This window comes from Polistes fuscatus, unplaced genomic scaffold (genome assembly GCF_010416935.1).
Source record: "Polistes fuscatus isolate 324 unplaced genomic scaffold, CU_Pfus_HIC Scaffold4, whole genome shotgun sequence".
Classification (NCBI taxonomy): domain Eukaryota; kingdom Metazoa; phylum Arthropoda; class Insecta; order Hymenoptera; family Vespidae; genus Polistes; species Polistes fuscatus.
This window is the reverse complement of record NW_025113118.1, coordinates 11,314,792-11,336,490: the sequence shown is the minus strand read 5'-3', so window position 1 is coordinate 11,336,490 and position 21,699 is coordinate 11,314,792. Positions and strand designations below refer to the sequence as shown.

Genomic DNA, 21,699 nt, shown 5'->3' with positions numbered 1-21,699 from the left:
GGAAATATGTACAATTATATTTTAAAAAAAGATTCGAATAATCGATGCAATCACCATCTTCCCTTCTTCTTTTTCTTCTTATCTATTTCTCAAAGCACAAGGAACACGTTGACGAGACTCTTGAAGCTTTTTAATGCCTCGGTATTTTATTTTTAAAAGCTTGCACGAGAGAAACGATACTTTTACCTTTCGTCTAGTTTCGCGTTTAAAAAAAAAGGACTTACACAAGTGCGAGAGAAAGAGAGAGAGAGAAAGCGATAGGAAGATGTATAAATAAATAAGTAAAAAGGAAAATGAAAAAAGAAGAAGAAAAAGAAGAAGAAAATAAAAGGTACAAAAGATAAAAAAAATAATTGGTAAGAAAGTTGAGGGGACGTATAATGGAAATAAAATGAACAAAAAAAAAAGTGCTAATTACGTTGACCTCGAGAAAACGAGGCGAATCTTCTTCCCTTTCTCTTCTTATAATAATAATTATTATTATTATTATTATTATTCAGCAAATGTCAGTCAGTTGAATTTTCGCGGGTCAAGGCCGACGCCGGAATTGATTTCTATAAATAAATCCCTTGTTACAGGGTTTATTTCCGCGCTCGATATTCGTATTAATGTGATATCGAGTACAAGGACGAGACGAAGAAACACGAATACACTCGGATTCGAATATATTTTAACCCCGCTCCCCCTGCATCACCCACTACCCCCCCCCCACATCAATCTAGGATACAATTTTATCTTCTTTCCGAAAAAATAATTGTTGCAGACCAAAATTAATTAAATTTAATCTTTTTTTTACAAATTAGTCGGTTTTAATTTTTTAATTTATTAATTAGTTTAATAAATTAATTTTTTAATAATTTAATTAATTAGTTAAAAATATTATTATTATTATATATATATATATAAATTGAAATAAAATAAAAAGAACAATAAACGGGTCTCGTAACACGTTAATATATCTCCTTTGTATTCGGCTAACTATTTTCAAACAAATTTACTATATTCTCGAGATGAAAATTATTATATTATTTAAAACATCCGATACGTAACTTATTAATATACTTGGAAAAAGAAAAAGAAAAAAGAAACAAATGTATAAGAAATTTAATATACGTATACGAGCCAACGTAAAATTTTTATAACGATAAAATAATAATTTCATATTTAAATATACGCGAAGCTTAACGAGCTTTTCTTTCCGTATATAAAATTTACGATAAAAGAAGAAAAAACAAAAGAAGAAGAAGAAGTAGAAGAAGAAGAAGTAGAAGGGGAAGAAAAATATAAAAATATAACGAGAGATTAAAATTTAAACGATACTTATTTTTGAAAATTGCATTACATTTTTACTTTGACTTATTTGTTTTGTTTTTTTCCTTCCTAATCCTTTTTATTTTTGTTTTCTCTTTATTCTTCTTTATTTTCTTTCTATTTTCCTTTTCGTCACAAAAGGATTTATGCGTAAGAGTAGACGGGTTACACGTTTGCGTGCAATTACGAACTGAGAAAGTTTAAAACACGACCTGGATACACAGAAGAGGCTAAAACAAAAGGGCACACAGAGTCTCGAAAATTTGTCCTGATTAAAATTCTTCCTTCCTTCTACTATCGTTGACCTGGATATTCTCAACCAGCTTGCTAACGTCTTCGTTCCCTTTTTTTCTAGTCCTTGTAAATATACGTGTATATTATATACGTATATGTATATATATAAATACGTCTGCTTTCTATTCTATCTCAATATACCTTTTCCTCTTTCATTCACAGATACACGCAAAAACATACACACACACACATATATGTATACCTATATTTATCTATCTCTTCTTCCTATCCTCATATTTTTCACATCAGCGTAATTATCGAACTAAGAGTTTACTCATAGCCTAATATTTAGGAGTAATTATGCTCTATAGATATTCCTATATACATTTATATACAATACATGCATATATGTATACATATAGTGAATGTCACTTAAAATCGTACTAGATTTTTATTTCAATACTATTAATATAGTGTATTTAGGATGAATATAAAATCTAGAAATAAATACATTAATGTACCATTATTATATATTTAATGTATTTAATTTGAGAGCATTATTAAATCTAATAAAAAGAAATTAAGAAAATTCATGTTATTTAACAGATTGGTTTTAAAAATTTGTAGTTAATTGTGATTTGATCAGAGATGTATATGAAGTCTTTTTTCAAAAGGGTATGATCTGCAACAAAACAAAATATATACATGTAAGATTTACGTATAGAGATGAGATATATATTTATAATGGTAAGTAATAGTCAAGTATTTATTTATTAATAAATACTAACAAGGTATAATGTTTGTAAGAAATAAAATAGTAAATATCTATAATCTAAAACCAATGACCTAACGCTACGATATATTAACAATAAGTGTAACTCGCTACGTCCGAAAACAACCGCAAGGAACACCCGAACCCGACTCGTCGTCGCCTATCGTAATCCTTCGTCGTTCCCCGTTGTCTTCCGTACTTTCCGTTACACTTATCACTCGTCAATTATTACCGAACTCACAGAAAAAAACGCACAGCCAGTCCTTTCCGTCGCCTACTTATACCCTACATCCCCTCCATCGTCTTCCGTTGTTTCTCGTCGTTCCCCTGGAAACTTCCTAATCATTCCAAACCACGCAAAGGCTTTTCCGGTATTTCACATTATCGAGAACGTTCGGGAGACTTCGATCTAGCTACACAAGGCGACAAGTCCAGACGGCGTAACCTTATACCTAAAACTAATTTCTTATCTAACGCTCTTTCTTTATCCTCGACCGGATGCATTCTTTTATTCCTTTCAATCATTCTCACACTCATACCATTCACACATTCATATCTATACTTCTTAACAATTCAAAACCCCACATACAGGATATGCAAATAAAAACGTAAGTATTTATTGGAACAGTGGCATCATTTTAAAAACTTTGGAACTTTCACTTTTTGGTTGCAGAAAACAAATAAAAAAAAAAATAACAAAGTAACGAATAAATCCTGATGAACGACCAACGCCTTGAACGGTACTCCAGTGGTTTTTCTTACCACTCGAAAATGACGACGCAGGTGAATGTTGAGAATTGTTTATTTGTTAGGAATGAGGATAGGAGAAATAAATTAAAATATATTTTTGAGCCCAGCCAGTACTAAAAAGTACACTTTATTTGGCTCGTCAAGGAAAAGCCTTTTGGCATAAAAATCCTGGTTGAATTATACAGACGATGATGAATGTTGAGCTAGCTTACCTACCAGCAGCTATCGAAGATGATGAGATGCGTATGCCAAAGGCAGAATAAATTCTGACCACGTGTAGGGCTGCCTTTTTCCTTCGTCGCTCGTAGTACTTCGATGATGTAATCGTTGCGCAAGAGTGTACTTCTCTTCGATGTAATCCCTCGTAGGTCTCGTGGTAGAATAGAACGAGGCGCAAGAAAACGCGGTCTTTATAGGAAAAGGCAATGGAACGCGCGGACCAATTGCCGAAAAGACAAATATCGTAGCTGTCGCTGCATATGATTGGCCTAACAGAAGTGGTGGGAGAACACGCGCTAAAAGAACGAAGGAGATAGAAAGGAATCTTAGAAAGGGATCTCGGCGCTTCTTGGTTTTACCGTTGAACTACGATGCTTCCCTACTTCGAGTGTCGTCGTGCTTCGGCAGGTTTCGACACGTCTCGACACGTCCCGACACGTCCCGACGATCGACTCACTCACTCACTCGTTTGCGTAGAATACACAACAACTACGAATATTAAAAAACAATTTTGATTTTCTAATAAGATGTAAATTGTCCATTCAAAATCTTCACCGAGTAGGAACGTTAAAACAAGTGCATTTCAGTTAAAACAGTCGTAAATATTAGTAAAGTACATTAGAACATTTGATATACCTTAGATGTTTGTTGGTGAATGACCGACGCCTTGATCAGTACATCTAGTGTTTTTTATTATCATTAGAAAATACCGTCACGTGTGAATATCGAGCGTTGTATATTTGTTGGAAATAAGAATAGGATAAATAAATCAGATATAATATATTTTGAGCCGCAGCCAGTACTAAAGAGTACACTTTACTTGGCTCGTCAGGGAAAAGCTTTACGGAATAAAAACCTTGGTTGAATTATATACACGATGAATCCTTACAAAGCCGATGAATGTTTTGCAGCTATCTTGCCTATCGGTGGCTATCGTATGATGAGATGCGTATGCAAAAGGCAGAATAAAATCTGATCACGTGTAGGGCTGCTTTTTCCTTTGTCGCTCGTAGTACTTCGATGATGTAATCGTTGCGCAAGAGTGTAGTTCTCTTCGATGTAATCCCTCGTAGGTCTCGTGGTAAAATAGAACGAGGCGCAAGAAAACACAGGCTTTATAGGAAAAGGCGATACAACGCGCGGACCAATTGCCGAAAAGGAAAATACCGTAGCTGTCGATGCATATGATTGGTCTAACAGAAGTGGTGGGAGAACGCGCGCTAGTAGAACGAAGGAGCCCTTACAAAGGGATCTCAGCGCTCATTGGTTTTACCGCTGAACTACGATGCTTCCCTATCTCGTCGTGCTTCGGCAGGTTTCAACACGTCTCGACACGTCCCGACACGTCCCGACGATCGACTCACTCACTCGTTTGCGTAGAATTCACAACAATTGTTAAAAAGAAAATTGTTTGTCGAAAGGAACGTTTATTGTAATCTAAAATCACGGAGTATAAATTTCTACGTACCTCTTCGAAATCCACGGTTAGACTGGTTCATTGTTCTCTATGAAAGTTCTTTTATTGAATGTTGTTTATATGACTTTCCGAAGGAATAAATTCTATTTATTACGGGCATATCATTTTCGTTATATATGTATGTGTAACCTCAGGGAAAATAATATAAACAGCAATCAATAAAAGCATTTAACTGGTATTCATAGAGGACAATGTGCCAGTTTAAAGGTGTATTTTAAAGAGAACGGTACGTTGAACTTATTTATGCATTTAAAATACAATATATACATTTCCTCTCTTGCATTATATTAATAATCATTTAAAGTATGTAAAACATTTTAATGTACTCTATTAATATTAATTAACAATTGTTTCAAGTAAAATACATTTGTTATATTGACACACGTACGATTTTTCGTTACGAACGTTTTTTCTTAACACTATTTTCCTATTTGCTTAATTCATTTGCTATATAAATAATGCTTTCAAGTTAAATTCATTAAATATGTAATTAAGGTATACTAATGTATTTATTTTTAAATTTGCTTTCTACTAAACTTTAATAGTTTTCAAGGGAAAAATCTAGTAAGCGTAACGGTGTACAATTTTAAGTTGCACTCACTGTACCTATATAATACATATATACATACATACGAGGAGTACATATGTATAATTAATGAGAGGAAGAGTCTTTTTCCCTAATTTTTTGTATGCATTCTTGAATTCGATTCGATTCAATTCCGATTCAACGAAAACGAACGGTAAAAAAAAGAATTTCACGATTATCCGAACTACGTGAGCGTGAATTTTGTTAACTATGACAAATTTTCGGACATCTATTTCAGCACGTACCACGTATAGTATATTTACGTGCTACCTAAATTAAATCAAATTAGATTCGTATATAAGTACAAATATATGTTGTGTAATTTTATTTCATCAGGTTTTTCTTTTATTTTTAGTTTCGTTTAGTTATTTATTAAAAAATAATAGAAATATATTGTACATATACGTAGATAAATTTTGTTAAAAAAAAAAAAAAAAAGGAAAGAAACAGAATATTATTTCGTAAATCGTTATGTTTAATCGATTAACGACTGTATTACTATACTCACTCAGTCTTCTTCGCTTTTTCCCCTTCCAAATTTGAATTGGCTCGATTTATGCACCCTATCAAAATATTTGCCAACGAAATTAACCGCCTGACGAAATTAACCGTCTGGTGAAATTAATTCAACGATTGTGTACGAGCACAGAAAATTACTTAAAGTTAGGTATTTTTTTTTTTTTATTATACAGCGTGAATTACTTGAACGAAAATAGACTATTACAACGAGATATACAGATAGAGAAAAAGAATGAAACAGAAAAACGCAGAGAAAAAGAAATAGAAGAAAAACCAAAAAAAGAGAGAGAGAGAGAGAGAGATATTTTTAAAAGAAAATCATTCGTTGTATCTTCGTCTATTCAAAAATACCAAATGCAAGGCTACATTTAATTGCATTAATCACAAACTGGAGGTCTCATATTTTCAAACCATATCCAATAACGATTATTCTAACAACAAATGAATTAACGTTAAATCTATTTGTATATTTCATATAATTTCCTTAACCTCCCCCCCACTTTCCTTACTCCATAATAAGGTCAAACATACGAAAAATCATGAAAATACAGTGTTTATTACAGAGAAATCCTATTTTGTTAAAATAACTTAAATAATTAAATATAAATTGACGTATTTTTTATATGGTTTCCATTAACCCATCCCCTACCATTAGCATTATCAGCCAGTATCACTATTAATCCTTCGAACACAGCTGACTCGTCGACATTACTATTTTCCATTCACATTCGGTCGGCTAGTTTCTCTACCTCCCTCCCCCTCCCTGTTTCTTTCTTCCACCCCTCTCTTTCTCTCGCATTGAAAATTTCTGCGATGGGGGGGGCCACCCTTCCACGGAGCTAGTGACGTAGTAGACGCTTTAGTTTATTCTGGTCGTTCGGTATGACGTAGTAGTAAACCGTTCGTACGGAAATAAGCTTTTTGAAAATCGAGCTTACCGTCCCGTTCGTTGTTCTCTTTATTCAATCCACTACACCAAACTCCCACCACCACCACCACCACCACCCCCATCCTTTACTCTCTTTTTCTGTTTTATTTTTGTTTTCTTTTTCCTTGCCCTTTTTTCTTTTTCACTCTTGCAAAAACAATTTATTCTTGACCACATTTAGGACAATGTTTTTGAAGTTATATTTCTTTTGGCGCGTTGGGAAAAATGTAATGGGGAGTGATTTTGTTCCGAGAGTCTGGAAAAACGACACCATGAAGTTTGTCGATATTTACGACGCGCGGCAAAGCAATTTCAAGTATACGGCATGAAGTTGTCTTCTTTTCTTCTCAAGCGGGTCACCCATCCAAATACTTAATCGTACTCAGCGCTGCTTTACTTAAACGATCGAGCGAGAACTAATGCTGTAACCGCGCCATGACTGTTGACGCGTGAAATAATTCGATATATCTCTCTTATATTTAGTGTGGACTGATATCTATATTTTGATATTTTCTTTTCCTTTTTTTTATTCTTTCTTATATATATAATAATAATTATTTTTTTTTTAAGTTATTTTTTTTCTTTGAAGTTTTTTTTTGAAGTTATTTTTGAGGTTATTGAGGTTATGTTCGTTTTGGTACGGCAAAGAAGTATAACTTCTTACGTGCGTACATAAGTACACACACCAGTTTTTTATTATTATTTGTCAAGGACACGCTCGTAAACTATTATCGATTATTTCGATATATATTTTTATTTTTCTTAATTTATATTATTCTATATTATTTCTTAATTTATTTATTTTAAGTTTTGGTATAGTTAATCGGTAATAGAGGAAATAAGAGTAATTTATAATGGAAGGAAAGAGAGATTATTGATTTTGTTTTTTTCTTTTCTTTTCTTTTCTATAGATCGCATTTATCCCACTCGAACACTCTGGCAAATTTTTTTATTTGTTTTATTTATTTTATTTTCTTACTTTTGGTATAGTTCAATCGATGAAGATATTATTTAGGAAAAAAAAAAAGAAATAAAATAAAATATCTTTATTAATTACTTCGATATATTATCATTTTATTCGCGCAAACTGTAACGCACATTTCTCAATTTTCTTATCTCTTGGTATAGTTGATAAGAGAAATAAAAAAATGATTTACAGGGAATAAAATGTTAGAAAAATATTGATTTAATTCGATATATCATTTTATCCGCGCGGACTGTAACATTTTTTTTTTTTTTTTTGGAACACTTGATACGACTAAACAATGAAATTGATATTTTAAAAAGAAAACAAGCAAAAATGGTAAAAGAAAAAAAAAGACTATTATTTCTTTGTATAATTGTAAAGTAGAGAAAAAAATTATCAAAATAGGATAACTGTATTTTCCACTTTTCTTTTCTCATAATATAGTTAAGTTGAAAAACAACGTTTTATTCTCTTTCGAATAAGAATTAGCATCGTAGAAAAGTCGCAAATATTGTTCTACGGGATAGAACGTAAAAGAGAGAACTAAGGTAGATAGTCGTATTTAACGATAACGCACGTAGTTAGCTAACTTGAGTTAGAAGAGGGAAGCTCGTTAAGTTCGTTACTATGTGTATACATGCATTCTACGTGCATATGTGTACGTGTATATATATACACATGCATGTATATATATATATATATATATATATATGCAATATATTTCAGTCTAATTCCGACAAAAATATTACCTGGTAAATGAGGCTAATACAAGATATCTGTATACGTGTGTACACGTGTGTGTGTGTGTGTGTGTGTGTGTGTGTGTGTGTATATATATATATATATATATATATATATGTATATACTAAGTAAGTATAAACTATACGCTGAAAGAATATTGAGCAAATCTTGAAATAATTCAAATCCAAAATGAAACTTTTCGTTCGTTCGTTCGTTCGTTAGTTAACGCTTGTAAAAATTCAATATTCCACTATCTCGATATTTTAACCGTAAAGTTTTATCCTACTATCGCAATTCCGTACTCTTACCTTCAATCCCATTATTTTAATTCCCGTTATCTTCTCAACTGGAGAGTTGAAAACTTTCCTGAATTTATCACATTATTCCCCTTCTCGTTAGAATTACATTTTTAAATTTGAATATTATACGCGAGCTTGTAATATTACGTGTATATATTTTTACATATATACATAGTAGTACATACCAAAGATATGTATATATATATATATATGTATACATAATAGATACATTCGTAGCCAAAGAAAATTCAATCGAGCCTAGTTCTGCCAGACCAGACGTCAAATTACTTCAGAAGCTCCTACGCCAATTTTCTCCTCTAACGCGTTTTCCAATTTTCCTTATTTTTTTCCTTTTAAAAAAAACCTTACTCCCAGGTTCACGTTCCGTTGGATATTAATTCTTTGCTAAGAACGCTTATTAAGATCCTACTCATTTTCAAGATTAACCGTGAAACTATATTAGCAACAGTTTTTCAACTAATCTCTTTTTAATCCTAATCTTATTAGATAATAAGATCCAAAATAAAACTAATAATAACTTATTAAATATATTATATTTTCGAAGAAGAAGAAATAATCAAATTCGAAAAGATCTATCGTAATTTTTTTTTTATTTTTCATAGAATCGATATACGGGATATTCGTAAATGATTAGCAGCATTAAGGATGTTGATAAAAGAAATAAAGATAATGTTTTTATAAAAAACGAAAAGGAAAAAAAACAACTCAAAGAAAATTAAATATTTAATTAGCATAATAAATAAATTTGCCAATTTGCACTTAATCGGCCGTGCAATAAACATCGAACTCCTATTTAAATTCAGCTCACGTAAGCTGAATAATTTCCTAATTAACGCAAAATTCACACAGCTTTATTGACAAAACTATCAATCTTTTTTCTTTTATTTAAAAATATATATATGTATAAGAAAATAAAAAAAAAACTATAGTATAATCTTGAAAAGAGAACATTGAACATTAACAAAATCGTATAATAAATACTGATTACGTTAAATCGAAATATTATTTTTATTCGATCAAAATCATTTTTTTCTATAAAGAAAAAAAAAGCAAAAAAAAAAAACAATTACTTATATAAGTAAATAATGATATTATTAATTTATATAATAAATAAATAATAATATATTAATAATTAAACATTAATAATTTATATATTAATAATAATATATATTATTATTAATTATTATAATATTAATAATTATATATTAATAATTTATATAATAAATAAATAATAATATAATAAATATTATTAATTTATATATATATATATATATAATATAGATCATTATATATTTGAACAGATTGTGCCTAATGGAAAAATTCGAACGTTTTATTTGGAACGTAAATAACGTAACATAATTTGTAATTAATTCATTAATTAACGAACGAACAAACGAGTATATACACCCTATGTATGATAGGATGCAATCATCGCAAAGCTTTCTATAATCTCTCACTCCTAAATCTCGAATTCAGGCAGGGGTCAACATTACGAATGAACGAACGAATGAACGAACGAACGAACGAATGAACGAATTTGTTCACATACTACGAAAGAGAGAAAGAGAAAGATAGCTTACCAGATAGAATTCAAATCTGGAATCGACATGGCGTTTCTGTTATGCGGTCGGGCGCTTATATGTGTATACCAATGCGCTTCGCCGACACCACCGCACCGTGGTTACCCATAAATCTTCATAAACGATAAATAATTCTCTCGCAAACGAACGAGCATTTAATTATCGAGCTAGACTACACAATCGTTTTGTGAATTCCTGCTACGTGGTCATCTTTTTTTTTTTCTTCATCTTTTTTTATTTTATTTTATTTTATTTTCTTTTCTTTTCTTTTATTTTCCATTAATTTTTCTTTTCGTTAATATATATATATATATCGTTAGAACGTTATCATCGTTATCAACGTTGAAACGTCCACAAATTCGTTCGTTAAATTTATTTCTATCTATCTTTTATTATGAAAAGATAGAGAGAGAGAATTATTTTTTTAAAGGTAAAGTAATTACGGGGATTCTGGGTACTTTGAATATACGAATGTTAATTCGTTAGATATATCAAATTGATAATTAAATTATGTTTGTAGAATTTTTTGAAAATAATATTTATTAATATGATATATATTTAAATAAATCATACTAGTTCGATAATTAATTAATCAAATATATTCTAATATTTTCCCAAAAGTACCAAATACCCACCCAATGGGATCAAGGATTACTACTAATAATATTACTTACGTATCTCGCTAAGATGATAATTTGCATTTCCATTTAAAGACGAAGAAGTTTCGATGAATTTTTCGTTCATTTTTCGACGGAACAAGTAAACGATCGTCCAGAGAATCGAAATCACAGGTAACCACATGATCAACGAGTATCAAAACGATATAACAATTAACGATTTATGTTTCACCAGTTTTCATTCTAAATAAAATTCTAATAAAACTAACTTATAAAATCGAACGAGAAAAAAAACTGAGTGCCACGAAGAGGAGCGAATTAGATTTAGATAATAGATTATTATCATCTATCGTTTATGAACCTGTTATTTTCTTCTTGGAAAAGTATATTTGTGATCACGTATGATATAATAAAGAAAAAAAATGTATCGCGTTAGATTCTCGAGACTAGTGATTTTCGTCACGTGTGTATTTACGTATGTATGTGTACGTGTATGTGTGTATGCGTTCGTTCGTACGTTCAAATCGTCGTCATAGTTATATCGTGTCTGTGTCACCTAATGCCAGTCGGACATTTTTCACATAGTCAGACGATGCCGATCTTGTTGCACAAACGCTCCTCTAAACGTGACTACGTGATACGTGTGAACGTATCGTGCATGCATGCATCGAATAACATTAAAAGAAAAAGAAAAAAAAAAATTCTTTTCAACTTTCTTTATCACAGTCAATATATATATATATATTTTTTTTTCACATTAAAATGCACTAAATAATTTCAATATTTCCATGAAACCATACACTAAATACATCCATAGATTCCCAATCTCTTAGAGCAGACAATGGTGTACACACACACGTTGGATAAATGCCAATATCGTTCGTATTTATTTATCACTCGCGACTACACGCAGAAGCTTGACGTATCGCCTCGGTCTGACGTGAAGAAAATAATGTCTCTTTGTACTATATACTGTATATACACGCATAAAGAAGATTAACGTTTGGTTATGTTAGTGTAAGTATATTTATGAGTATGCATTTGGAATCACGTTTGTGTGTGTATGTATTCGCTTAGTGTATTGTGTTGTATCTAACAATAAGTCGAAAATATATGTGTTACTCGTTTATATATAAATGTATGTGTATATATGTATAACTATAGTTATTTTACGCGTGGTATATTTCAATGTGAAGAAAATAACAGAGAAGATCGAGAAGAACGTTCGGTGGATTGCTAAAGGTGAGAAATCAGTTTCGACGGGCGCACCTGTGGCATGCGTGGGCACCACTCGCGCATCGACTGGCTCGATCTTATCCTAAATTTAGCCATTGTTGGCTGCGTCCTACATTAGGACCACGCACGTTGATCGTGCATGATCGTACTTACTCACACTAATTTCTAGACCGTTTACCCTTTCCTCCGAATACACACACATATATATTTATATATATATATTTTGTATATGTGTATCGTTCATCAACATACTTCTAAAGTTTTGTATTAGTAAATCGAAACATACGTCTATTTGTATCTTGGTATTTGTAAACCCCTTCACATTCATTTCTAACATTATATATATACATACAGATATTTTATTCGTGTTAGTTCATCGACCACACGTATAAATTTTTGTATTAGTGTTTAATGTACACTTACACGTTGTATTTTTGTAAGCTCGTTTGCACACATTTTTAACGACATTCGTGTGTAGATACGTGTTACGAACGTTCTACTCCGTTTAATGGATCTACATATACACATATACGCAGAGAAATTGGCACATATACATGCTTACGTGAATGAGAAATGAATATCTATAGAGAGAATGCATGTATATATATGCACATGGAATATAGTAAACGTATGTATTTGTAGACGGCTGTGTACATAGATGTTTTGCATATAACTCATGGCTCGTATCCTAATTAGCTATACGCGAGACACCTATAGGAAATAGACAATAGTATAGGTGAGAGACTAAGCACGCAAGTAAGTAACTATCTCTATCGATACTAATTGGCAGAGAGAATTCATTAGAGGTATAAATAACTCATTTTATTTATCCTTTTTTTTTTATTTCTTTTCTTTAATATTATCATAGATTTTTTTTCTATTTTTTTTTTAATTCACCTACTGTATCAGTAATATATATATAATTAAATTAATAAATTAAAAAATGATAAAATAATTATTATTTATGTGGGTATATACGTGAGTAGGTTGAAAAGTTTTGAGCCTAAACTTTATCTCTTTTTTTCTTTTCTTCTAAAATAAAAACGAGTTTGATCGAAAACAAATTGTTGTCATGTCAGGTTAGAAAGTTTTCAATAATCCACTTAGGTATATATGTAAAATGATCGATTGAAATATATAAAAAAAAAAAAATTAATTTCAATAAACTACTCCTTCGTGATTTATAATAAAGCCAAGTTGCAGACCACTTATTTGCAAAGATAATCTCATGAGATTAAAATGCATTATAAAAGGGCCAATATTGCATCGGATTCTGGCAGCGACTACTTTAGTAGTCAACCATTTAAATTTTCTTCTCTGCCACTTGAAAGGTGCTGATCGAGCTACGTACGTAACTATTCAAAGAACTTTTGCCAAAATTATATTTCGGTTTGCATAATGCATTCATACTAGCCAATTGCTCGATGCAGAAGGTCAAAGTGCAATAGTAACTATTTGGAAAGTTCTCTCTTCGATCTAACTTTATCTAATTTAATGAAATAATTGAGTAACAAAAAGATGAAAGAAAAAGAGAGAAAATGATTAGCTTAATTCGATCGGAATAATATATTAATAATAATTAATTATACATACATTAGTATTCTAATTTGCATTTAATGAGTACGCCGTCCCTAATTTGACTCGCAATATAAATTAAAACCAAAAAACAATCATCAAACCATTTTCTTAATATTAAAATACATCCAATAAGGCATACATATATATTTTAAATTCGAATACATTTAGATATCATTTTTTGTAAAAAATAACAAACAAAAGAACAAATTTTGGTATTGTATAAAAATCAAATATTATATCGAATATTTTTACGCTCATAAAACAATCGTTGATATTATCAAAATAAAAAGAATTACAAAAAATTAGAAAACAATTTTAAACGTTATTTATTTGAAACAAAACTAAAAGGATTCTACTAGTAAAAATTCAAATAACAATATAAATATAGATATGTTATATTTCACGTTTGATTGCACAGGAGAATCACTTTCTCATGAATTTGTATTATATATATATACACATAGTGAATCGAGTGACAACGAAAACACGTGATCTAATAATTATTGACAAAACGAGAGAGATAGAGAGAGAGCTAGAAAAGTAGTAGATGCTTGGTTAGAGGGTAGTAAACGATAGTTACAGTTGTGATGCAGCTAAATACCTAACTTCTGTATAACGACGACAGAGTTCTCCGGAAGAAGGGCATATAAGCTCTCGCCCCACTTCCCATTCATTGCTCTCATTATCAGCCACGTTGCTTTTCCTCCTATCACGTATACACTTATATAGGTATACACGTATTACGTGCATACATCTTTATGTATAAGCTTGTACACATTCGATGAGGGTATAACGAAACCACTCCTTTAGAACAGGGGTTCCCAAAGTGCTGCCCAAAGGGCTTCATTTGGCTCGTGATGTCAGATCATCTGCGATCTTCAATTCATAAGAATAATTTAGAAATGTTTAACAGCAAAAATATATATATAAATAACATATATCATGTTATGATTAAAATTTGTTTTCGGTTAAAAAGAAATATTTCATTTTATATGTAATATATAATATGTGTAGAACAAGTGTATGTAGTGTATAGTAAAAAGTAATTATCGTCATTAGTAAAGAAAAAGATTACGTTATAAATTCAATACAAATTTTTCCCTTGTATCTAACCTTTTTTTTTTAAATTTTTCTTTTCTTTTTTTCTGACCCGCCAAATATTTTGGAATTTACAATTTGACCTATTCTAGACAAAACTTTGGGAACCACGTGTCTTGAAGCATATACATACACATATGTAGATATATTTGTATGTATGTGAACGATGAAGGGAAGGAGGTGGTGTATATATGTATAATATAAGTAAGGATAAGCTGTACAATGTTTTGAATTGATTCGGTAATCCATGAATTATGTATAATCGTCTGACATGATCTATCTTTTAATGATTTTTATATATCAATTATTTAATCATGTCAAATATATTTTTATTTATGCTTATATATATATACGTATATCTCGTTTTTCTTTTTTCTGTTCTAGTGTATAACAGGATAACGCTATAAAGTTTGATCATTTTTTTATATTAACAAAACATCGAATACCTTTCAACGAAATTTATCAATACCCACATGTCGCTTCAGTTTTCAAATGAAAACAGAATGTATTTACATTGGTTACCACTCTCGTCGTTCTATTTTTACGTCGTGGTTCCTCGTACCGTTCGAATTGATTCTACGCTAATTTTTTTACCCTTTTTTATCTTTTTTTCTTGTCGAAAATTCACGATACCCAAGAATATTTATATTCGAGAAAATTTATTCAAATTATATTTCTCTCTGTTCGCAATTATAAGAAACCAATCTTCGATAAAATAACGAGATCGCGAATACTTATATGTTTCTTTTTGTTATCTTTTCTTTTTCTCTAAATGTCAAACAAACTCGTAAGAACGAACGATCTTAAATAAAATTATTTAATAACATATCTACGTGTGGTCGGTGGTCAAATTTAATTTTATTTACAAAGAAATAACAAATATAAAACAAGAGAGAGTCTATAATTAATTGCACACGAGAAAAATCCTTCCTCGCGAATTTGTCTTGTTATTTTTGTTTTTTTTTATTGAAGTTCAAAAATTTTTCTTCATATATATATTATATATGTTGGACCTTAATTTATGTGATAATATTTGATGTACATATATCTCTATATAGAAAATATTATATAAACGATGTTAGACACACGTGTACACTTATGTACGAATCCTATAAATGTGTGTATAAGTGTGTGTATATGCATAAATAAAGTAGTGGTGGTAAAGCAAGCGAATCGTCGAGCCATAAACCATCCTTGACTCTCTTCTTCTCAACTTTGCCTACGAAGCGCCTGCACCGCGAAATTGAAAACTATCACCGTCGTTGGTGTATGGCTTCTATCTATCTCTCTCTTTCCCTCTTCCTCTCTCCTCTCTCCTCTCTCTCTCTTGCTCTGCCTTCTCGCCTTACGAAGGTACATTTTCTCGTACGACGATTATCAAAGATTCAAAGATGAGTTCCCTTGCGGTTGGAATTTCTGAAGCGTTCAGAAACGAAGATGCGGTTGTATGTTCCAAAATATGAAAGAAAAAGAAAAATAGAAAGAAAGTAAAAAAGAGAGAAAGAGAGAGAGAGAGAAAGGGATGAGGAAAGATGAAGAATGATTAAAACTGTTCAGTATAATCTAGAAAGAAAAAGAAAAATTACGTTATAGTTATGATTTGTATTATATATGTGATTTAATAATAAAACAATAAATGAGATTAATTAACAATGATTTTGACGATGTTACATATTCGATGTATTAGAATTTTGTACGTAAAAAGAAAAAGTAAAAGAAATAATAATACATGTCTAGTAATTTTTACTCACAATTTATATTCCCAAGAAAATATGTTCATTATATATTTATGGCTTGCTTTGTTAAAAATAAAGTATAATGAATGAATTAGCAATCATATTTTGTCGAAATTAAAATATTGAATTATTGTCCGAAATATTTGAATTTTCACATCAAAGAATAAAGTGACGTTGGTGTTAGTTGTCGACGAACGAATGGGATGTTCTCTCTTTACGGTTGAACGTTCGAGATTTGTAGACTAGACGAGACGAGCAGCTTTAAATAGAGAATCGAGCAATCATCGACGATTACTCCTGCTTCTATATATCGGTAAAAATATCTGGGCCATTCTGGTACGACCAATCAAAAATTCAAAGCGCAAAGTCTCGAAAGAAAATTCCTAACTTTGAATACTCTGAAGGATATATTGGCGTTTTAAAATTTCACATGAATTCGAAAACACAAAAGGAAATTCAGATAATTTATTGAACAAGTTAGACAAACAATATAAATCTTATTTTAAGATAATATTTTTGGGATTGGCCAATAAATCATTTTTTCTATAATACTTATATCTTAAATATTATAACTATATTGTTATAAAAAATACTAAAAACAAAGTATTTCGTATTTCATATCTAAATAATAAACATTGTACGATATTATTTTATCGGATAATTTTAATCTAAAAAAATAACACTAGGAAACAAATTATTTTTTCAATAATTTATATTCAAATAAACAATACTGATAATTATTATATCCAAAATTTCTATGTCATTTATTGATCAATCCAATATATTTTATATGATGATTAAAAACTGTATAAATTAATTTAAAAATTAATGACTTTATTGTCAACACTTTATAAATGAATTTTTCTTCTCCCAATATAAAACTACAAGCTTCAAAACTTAAGGGAAATGCATCAAGAAACTTTTGAATCTACTCTAAAGCTTTGTATACGTCTAAGTATTACCAAGAACAATGTTTATTGACTCTAAACTTATATACTTCGAACTTGTTATGTTTATTAGACATAAAAAAAAATATAAAGAAGAAGAAGGAGAGGAAAAAAGCAAAGAAATGTTCAGTTTATTTTTTAGTGTTGAAAACTTAGCGTGAAGGTCTTAAAACAAAGAAAATTAGAGGAACCCCTTGACCATGAGCAAGCTAACGCATAACTGTGGAAAAAGAGCCACGCCAGAACCGAAATTATTGCGTTTTCTTGGCAATCATCCAAACACGAACGCGTACGTTTGCTCTCGATTATTGCAACACGCGTTATGCTGGCCTACATCGTCTAAGAAAATCGTGAAATAAGTACAAGTACGCGTTCATCTTTTACAACTTTCTATCTTTCTTCCATCATCTCGCTGTGTTATGTGTTACATGATAAAAAAAAAATTTAAATATATTTTTTAATTACCGATTTTCTATCATTGCAAGTGTAATTGAGTAAGGAAAAATAAAAAAATAAGTAAAAGTAATTATAATTATTATTTACGAAAACTATTAATTTGAGGATGCAGTTGATGATATTTTATAATTATATTTATAAAAATTATAAATATTATTTTCTAATTATTTTTATTTTGACTTTGATGCTATTATATGAACCAATGTTATATAGAAATAAACAAATTTATTAACGGGTTGCGATTAACATAAAAATACAATTAATATCCGTAAATCTGATGTTTAAAGAAAGTTAATCTTGAGGACTTGAAAGGTCATCACTTTTTAACCCTTTTTCTCACCTCCCCACCCCAACCCCCTATTATGATTTGTGTTCGTTTATTATATTACGAAATGAAACATTTCCCTTGTGCCAATGCTACTTTAAACTTGTATTTCAAAATATATATACCTATGTATATATTATACATATGAATGCTGTCACACTTCCATTGAATTAAACGTTACCGTCTGCCAAAATTATCGAACATGCTACCTTGCATTTTCAGCTTTACAACGACATATCATATTCAATTATCAAACACGAACAATTATTTGAAAGAACATTGGAGACGAATGGAACACTTGATCGTAGAAAAACAATCAATGCAAATCGACCGACAAAAAATCCTAATAAAACGAGACACTCGATTACCCACCTTTTCAATGAACCCAAATACGCTACCCCATTTGAGTTTAAAACTTATTCGTATCGAAACAACATTTTTCTGTGATTCATATTTATTACAATTTCTTTACGATTCATTTAATCTTGAGATCGAGAAAAAAAGATCGTTTGAAAATTTTGGAAAAACTAACTATAAAATCTAATGTATAGTTACGATTGCTATAAAACCGAACGCATTTATTTATGATTTGTATAAAAATCTCCGCATTGAGGTCATTTTTGGCAATCAGCCAATCAGGAAGCGAACGATGACATAAAATTATGCGGAAGAAATACGACGAGCCAATCGGAAGTATTGGTTAATATTCCGGAAATATATATATATATAATAAAGATCTTTATCACGAGTATATTTTAATATTTGCGTACTCGTGTATTTTATAACCCGTGTAATTTACTACCCATGTATTATACATATTTCCATATTCGTGTAATTCGTGTACCTGTGCATTGAAAATTAAACAAACTAAAATACGGGGATACCTAAATTAAATACACGTGTACTTTAATACACATACTAAACCATAGTGTACAATAAACGTTATAATCATTAACAATTTACAATAGGGACAATGTCTTTGTACATTACAATTAATTTTATTTCATTATGTTCTATTATACTTTCAAATATAATTCTTCCTGTAATAAAAAAAAGAAAAGAGCATAATCATAAGAGCATTGGTTAGAAACAATTCAATAATTCTTATGACCTTGTTAAATCGATGTAGATTAAATACCTGCAACCTTAGCAGATAATCTAACTTGCTAACCTTTCTAACGTTTTATCGATTTGTACCTTGTTCGACCTATGCTTTCGTGTCACACATCGAAGGTTTTAAAAAAAAAAAAAGAAAAAGATACTAGTGTTCCTCAAAATTTAAACGGTGCTGCATAGAAATATGTTTCCTTGAAAACGCCCAATTGTTATTTATAATTTAAAATGTTAAAGTACCTTGATAAATTACAGGTATGCTAATACTGTGGTATTCTTACGAATTCCTGTGAAGGAAATTCTAAGAATTTTCTTGAAAATCTCTTTCAAATTCTCCACTTTGACGTAAGCTAAAAGCTACCGTATCTTGATCCATTAAAAATGATATTTAAAAATGATCTATGAAAGATATTGGATCACGGATCTACGGATCGAGGAATATTAATTAATACGTGAATGTGATAAAAGTAAAAAAATATCACATAAAAGCAAAGCAAAACATTGAAAAAGCTACAAAATTCATATGTATATATAATATCTTACAATATTCATATATGTGTGTGTGTGTGTGTGTGTGTGCATGCACACGTTGTTATGTTCGAGGAATCGAAATGGGCGCGGGAAATTCGAATTCGAATATGAAAAAGGGGGCAATGCGAAGGATGAAATCTGCGGTCGATAGGAATATACGTAGTTTCGCGTGGTTGTGCGAACGACAACCGTGATGACAGCTGACCGAGTGACCCGGTGCCCCTTAACCATCCCTCTTACTACTACCAATATATAAACCTACGTATGTACATACATACACATATACACAAAAACGTATTTACATGTGTAATGAAAAAGATAACAGAAAGATAAATAAGGTTGTAGAGTTAGAAAAAATGACGCGTATTTTTTTACATAGTGTGTAAATTCATATACGTATATGTATATATGTGTTTGTACGTGTGCGCGCATGTGTATGTACGTTATATACATACACGATCAGAAAGAAATCTTCGCTTGCTTGCGTCTACTCTAAAAAAAGCCTATAGAAGCTTACCACCTTGCTTACGGACAGGCATCCTTTATCCTCCGTCGAACCTCTCGTTCCCTCTCCTCTGGTCGCACACTCACACCCCCTCTCTCTCCCTCTCTTCTTCTCTGTCTCTTTCTCTCTCTCTCTCAGTGTGTATGTGTTCTCTTAGGTAAGCTTCCTCCTCTTCTTCTTCTTCTTCTTTCACCTGAGGCTAAATAGATACTCGGGGAGGATTGGACAACGTGTCCAATCTAGTAGTATAATAGCGTAGTACACTATTATGACTTATACTAGGATCTCACCACCTTCTTCACCACAAGCCAGCACCTCTCATCGAATAATCAACGGTGGTGAAATGGCACACTACCACCAACAACCACCGTCACCGTTACCCTCACAGTCGTCACCACCACCACCACCACCACCACCACCACCAACAACAACAGCACCACCACCAACACTACTAACTAACACCACCAAACACACGAGCAGCAACTGAAGTAACAGCAGCAGCAGCAGCAGCAGTAGCAGTAGCAGTAGCACCACCGGTAGCACACGCTTCTCTCACGTTGTTAAAAGTAAGCTTTGCGTTAACGTGCAAAGAGGAGAGAGAGAGAGAGAAACGTAAACGCCGGAAAGAGAAAGTAAGACGAGTAAAAAGGAAAGAAAGAAGGTGGCAGTGGTGCGTCGTACTCGCACGGCTTCCGCGCACGATCCGTCTGCCACTACTGTCATGCGTCAGCCAAGAAACAGTACCGACAACGACGACGACGACGACGACGATGATGATGACGACGAGAAGGACGACGACGACGACTGCGTCTGACGGCAGCAACGAGAACGACGACTGCTTCTACAATAACGCGTGTATCTCTTTTTGTCTCTCTTTCTCTCTTTCTTCCAATCTCTTCTTCCGCCCTTTTTATGATACACAAGAACTCAAAGTAACATCCCTATGAACACGCACAAAATGAACACTACTAGATCTGTCACTTTATTTCTCTCTCTCTTTCCATCACCGGCTAGATACATACGTTCCTCTCTCTCTCTCTCTCTCTTTCTCTTTCTTTTTTTCTCTCAATCTCTCGCGTGTGTTCTCTATCTCTCTCTCTCTCTCTCTACCCTCTCTTCCCTCTCTCTTTCTGTCCGTCTGTATATCTATTCG

At 31.5% G+C, this 21,699-nt stretch overlaps 1 protein-coding gene and 2 long non-coding RNA genes across 4 annotated transcripts in view; all 3 read right to left on the bottom strand.

Moving 5' to 3' along the window:
• LOC122521133 overlaps positions 1-11,623 on the bottom strand; it is a 174,675-nt gene extending 163,052 nt beyond the window's left edge. For both annotated transcript variants that reach the window (XM_043641606.1, XM_043641605.1), the window contains exon 1: positions 11,079-11,623. In XM_043641606.1, coding sequence (XP_043497541.1) covers positions 11,079-11,205 — 127 coding nt within the window. In that variant the 5' untranslated portion in view covers positions 11,206-11,623. The remainder of the gene's footprint in view (positions 1-11,078) is intronic.
• LOC122521137 lies at positions 1,405-1,986 on the bottom strand. Its single transcript, XR_006304673.1, has 2 exons — positions 1,808-1,986; positions 1,405-1,668 (listed from the first exon to the last, which is right to left on the bottom strand). It is a non-coding gene; the product is annotated as an uncharacterized LOC122521137 (long non-coding RNA).
• Positions 11,624-15,706: 4,083 nt separating the features above from the next.
• Positions 15,707-21,602, bottom strand: LOC122521136. Its single transcript, XR_006304672.1, has 2 exons — positions 20,559-21,602; positions 15,707-16,349 (listed from the first exon to the last, which is right to left on the bottom strand). It is a non-coding gene; the product is annotated as an uncharacterized LOC122521136 (long non-coding RNA).
• Positions 21,603-21,699: the final 97 nt, after the last annotated feature.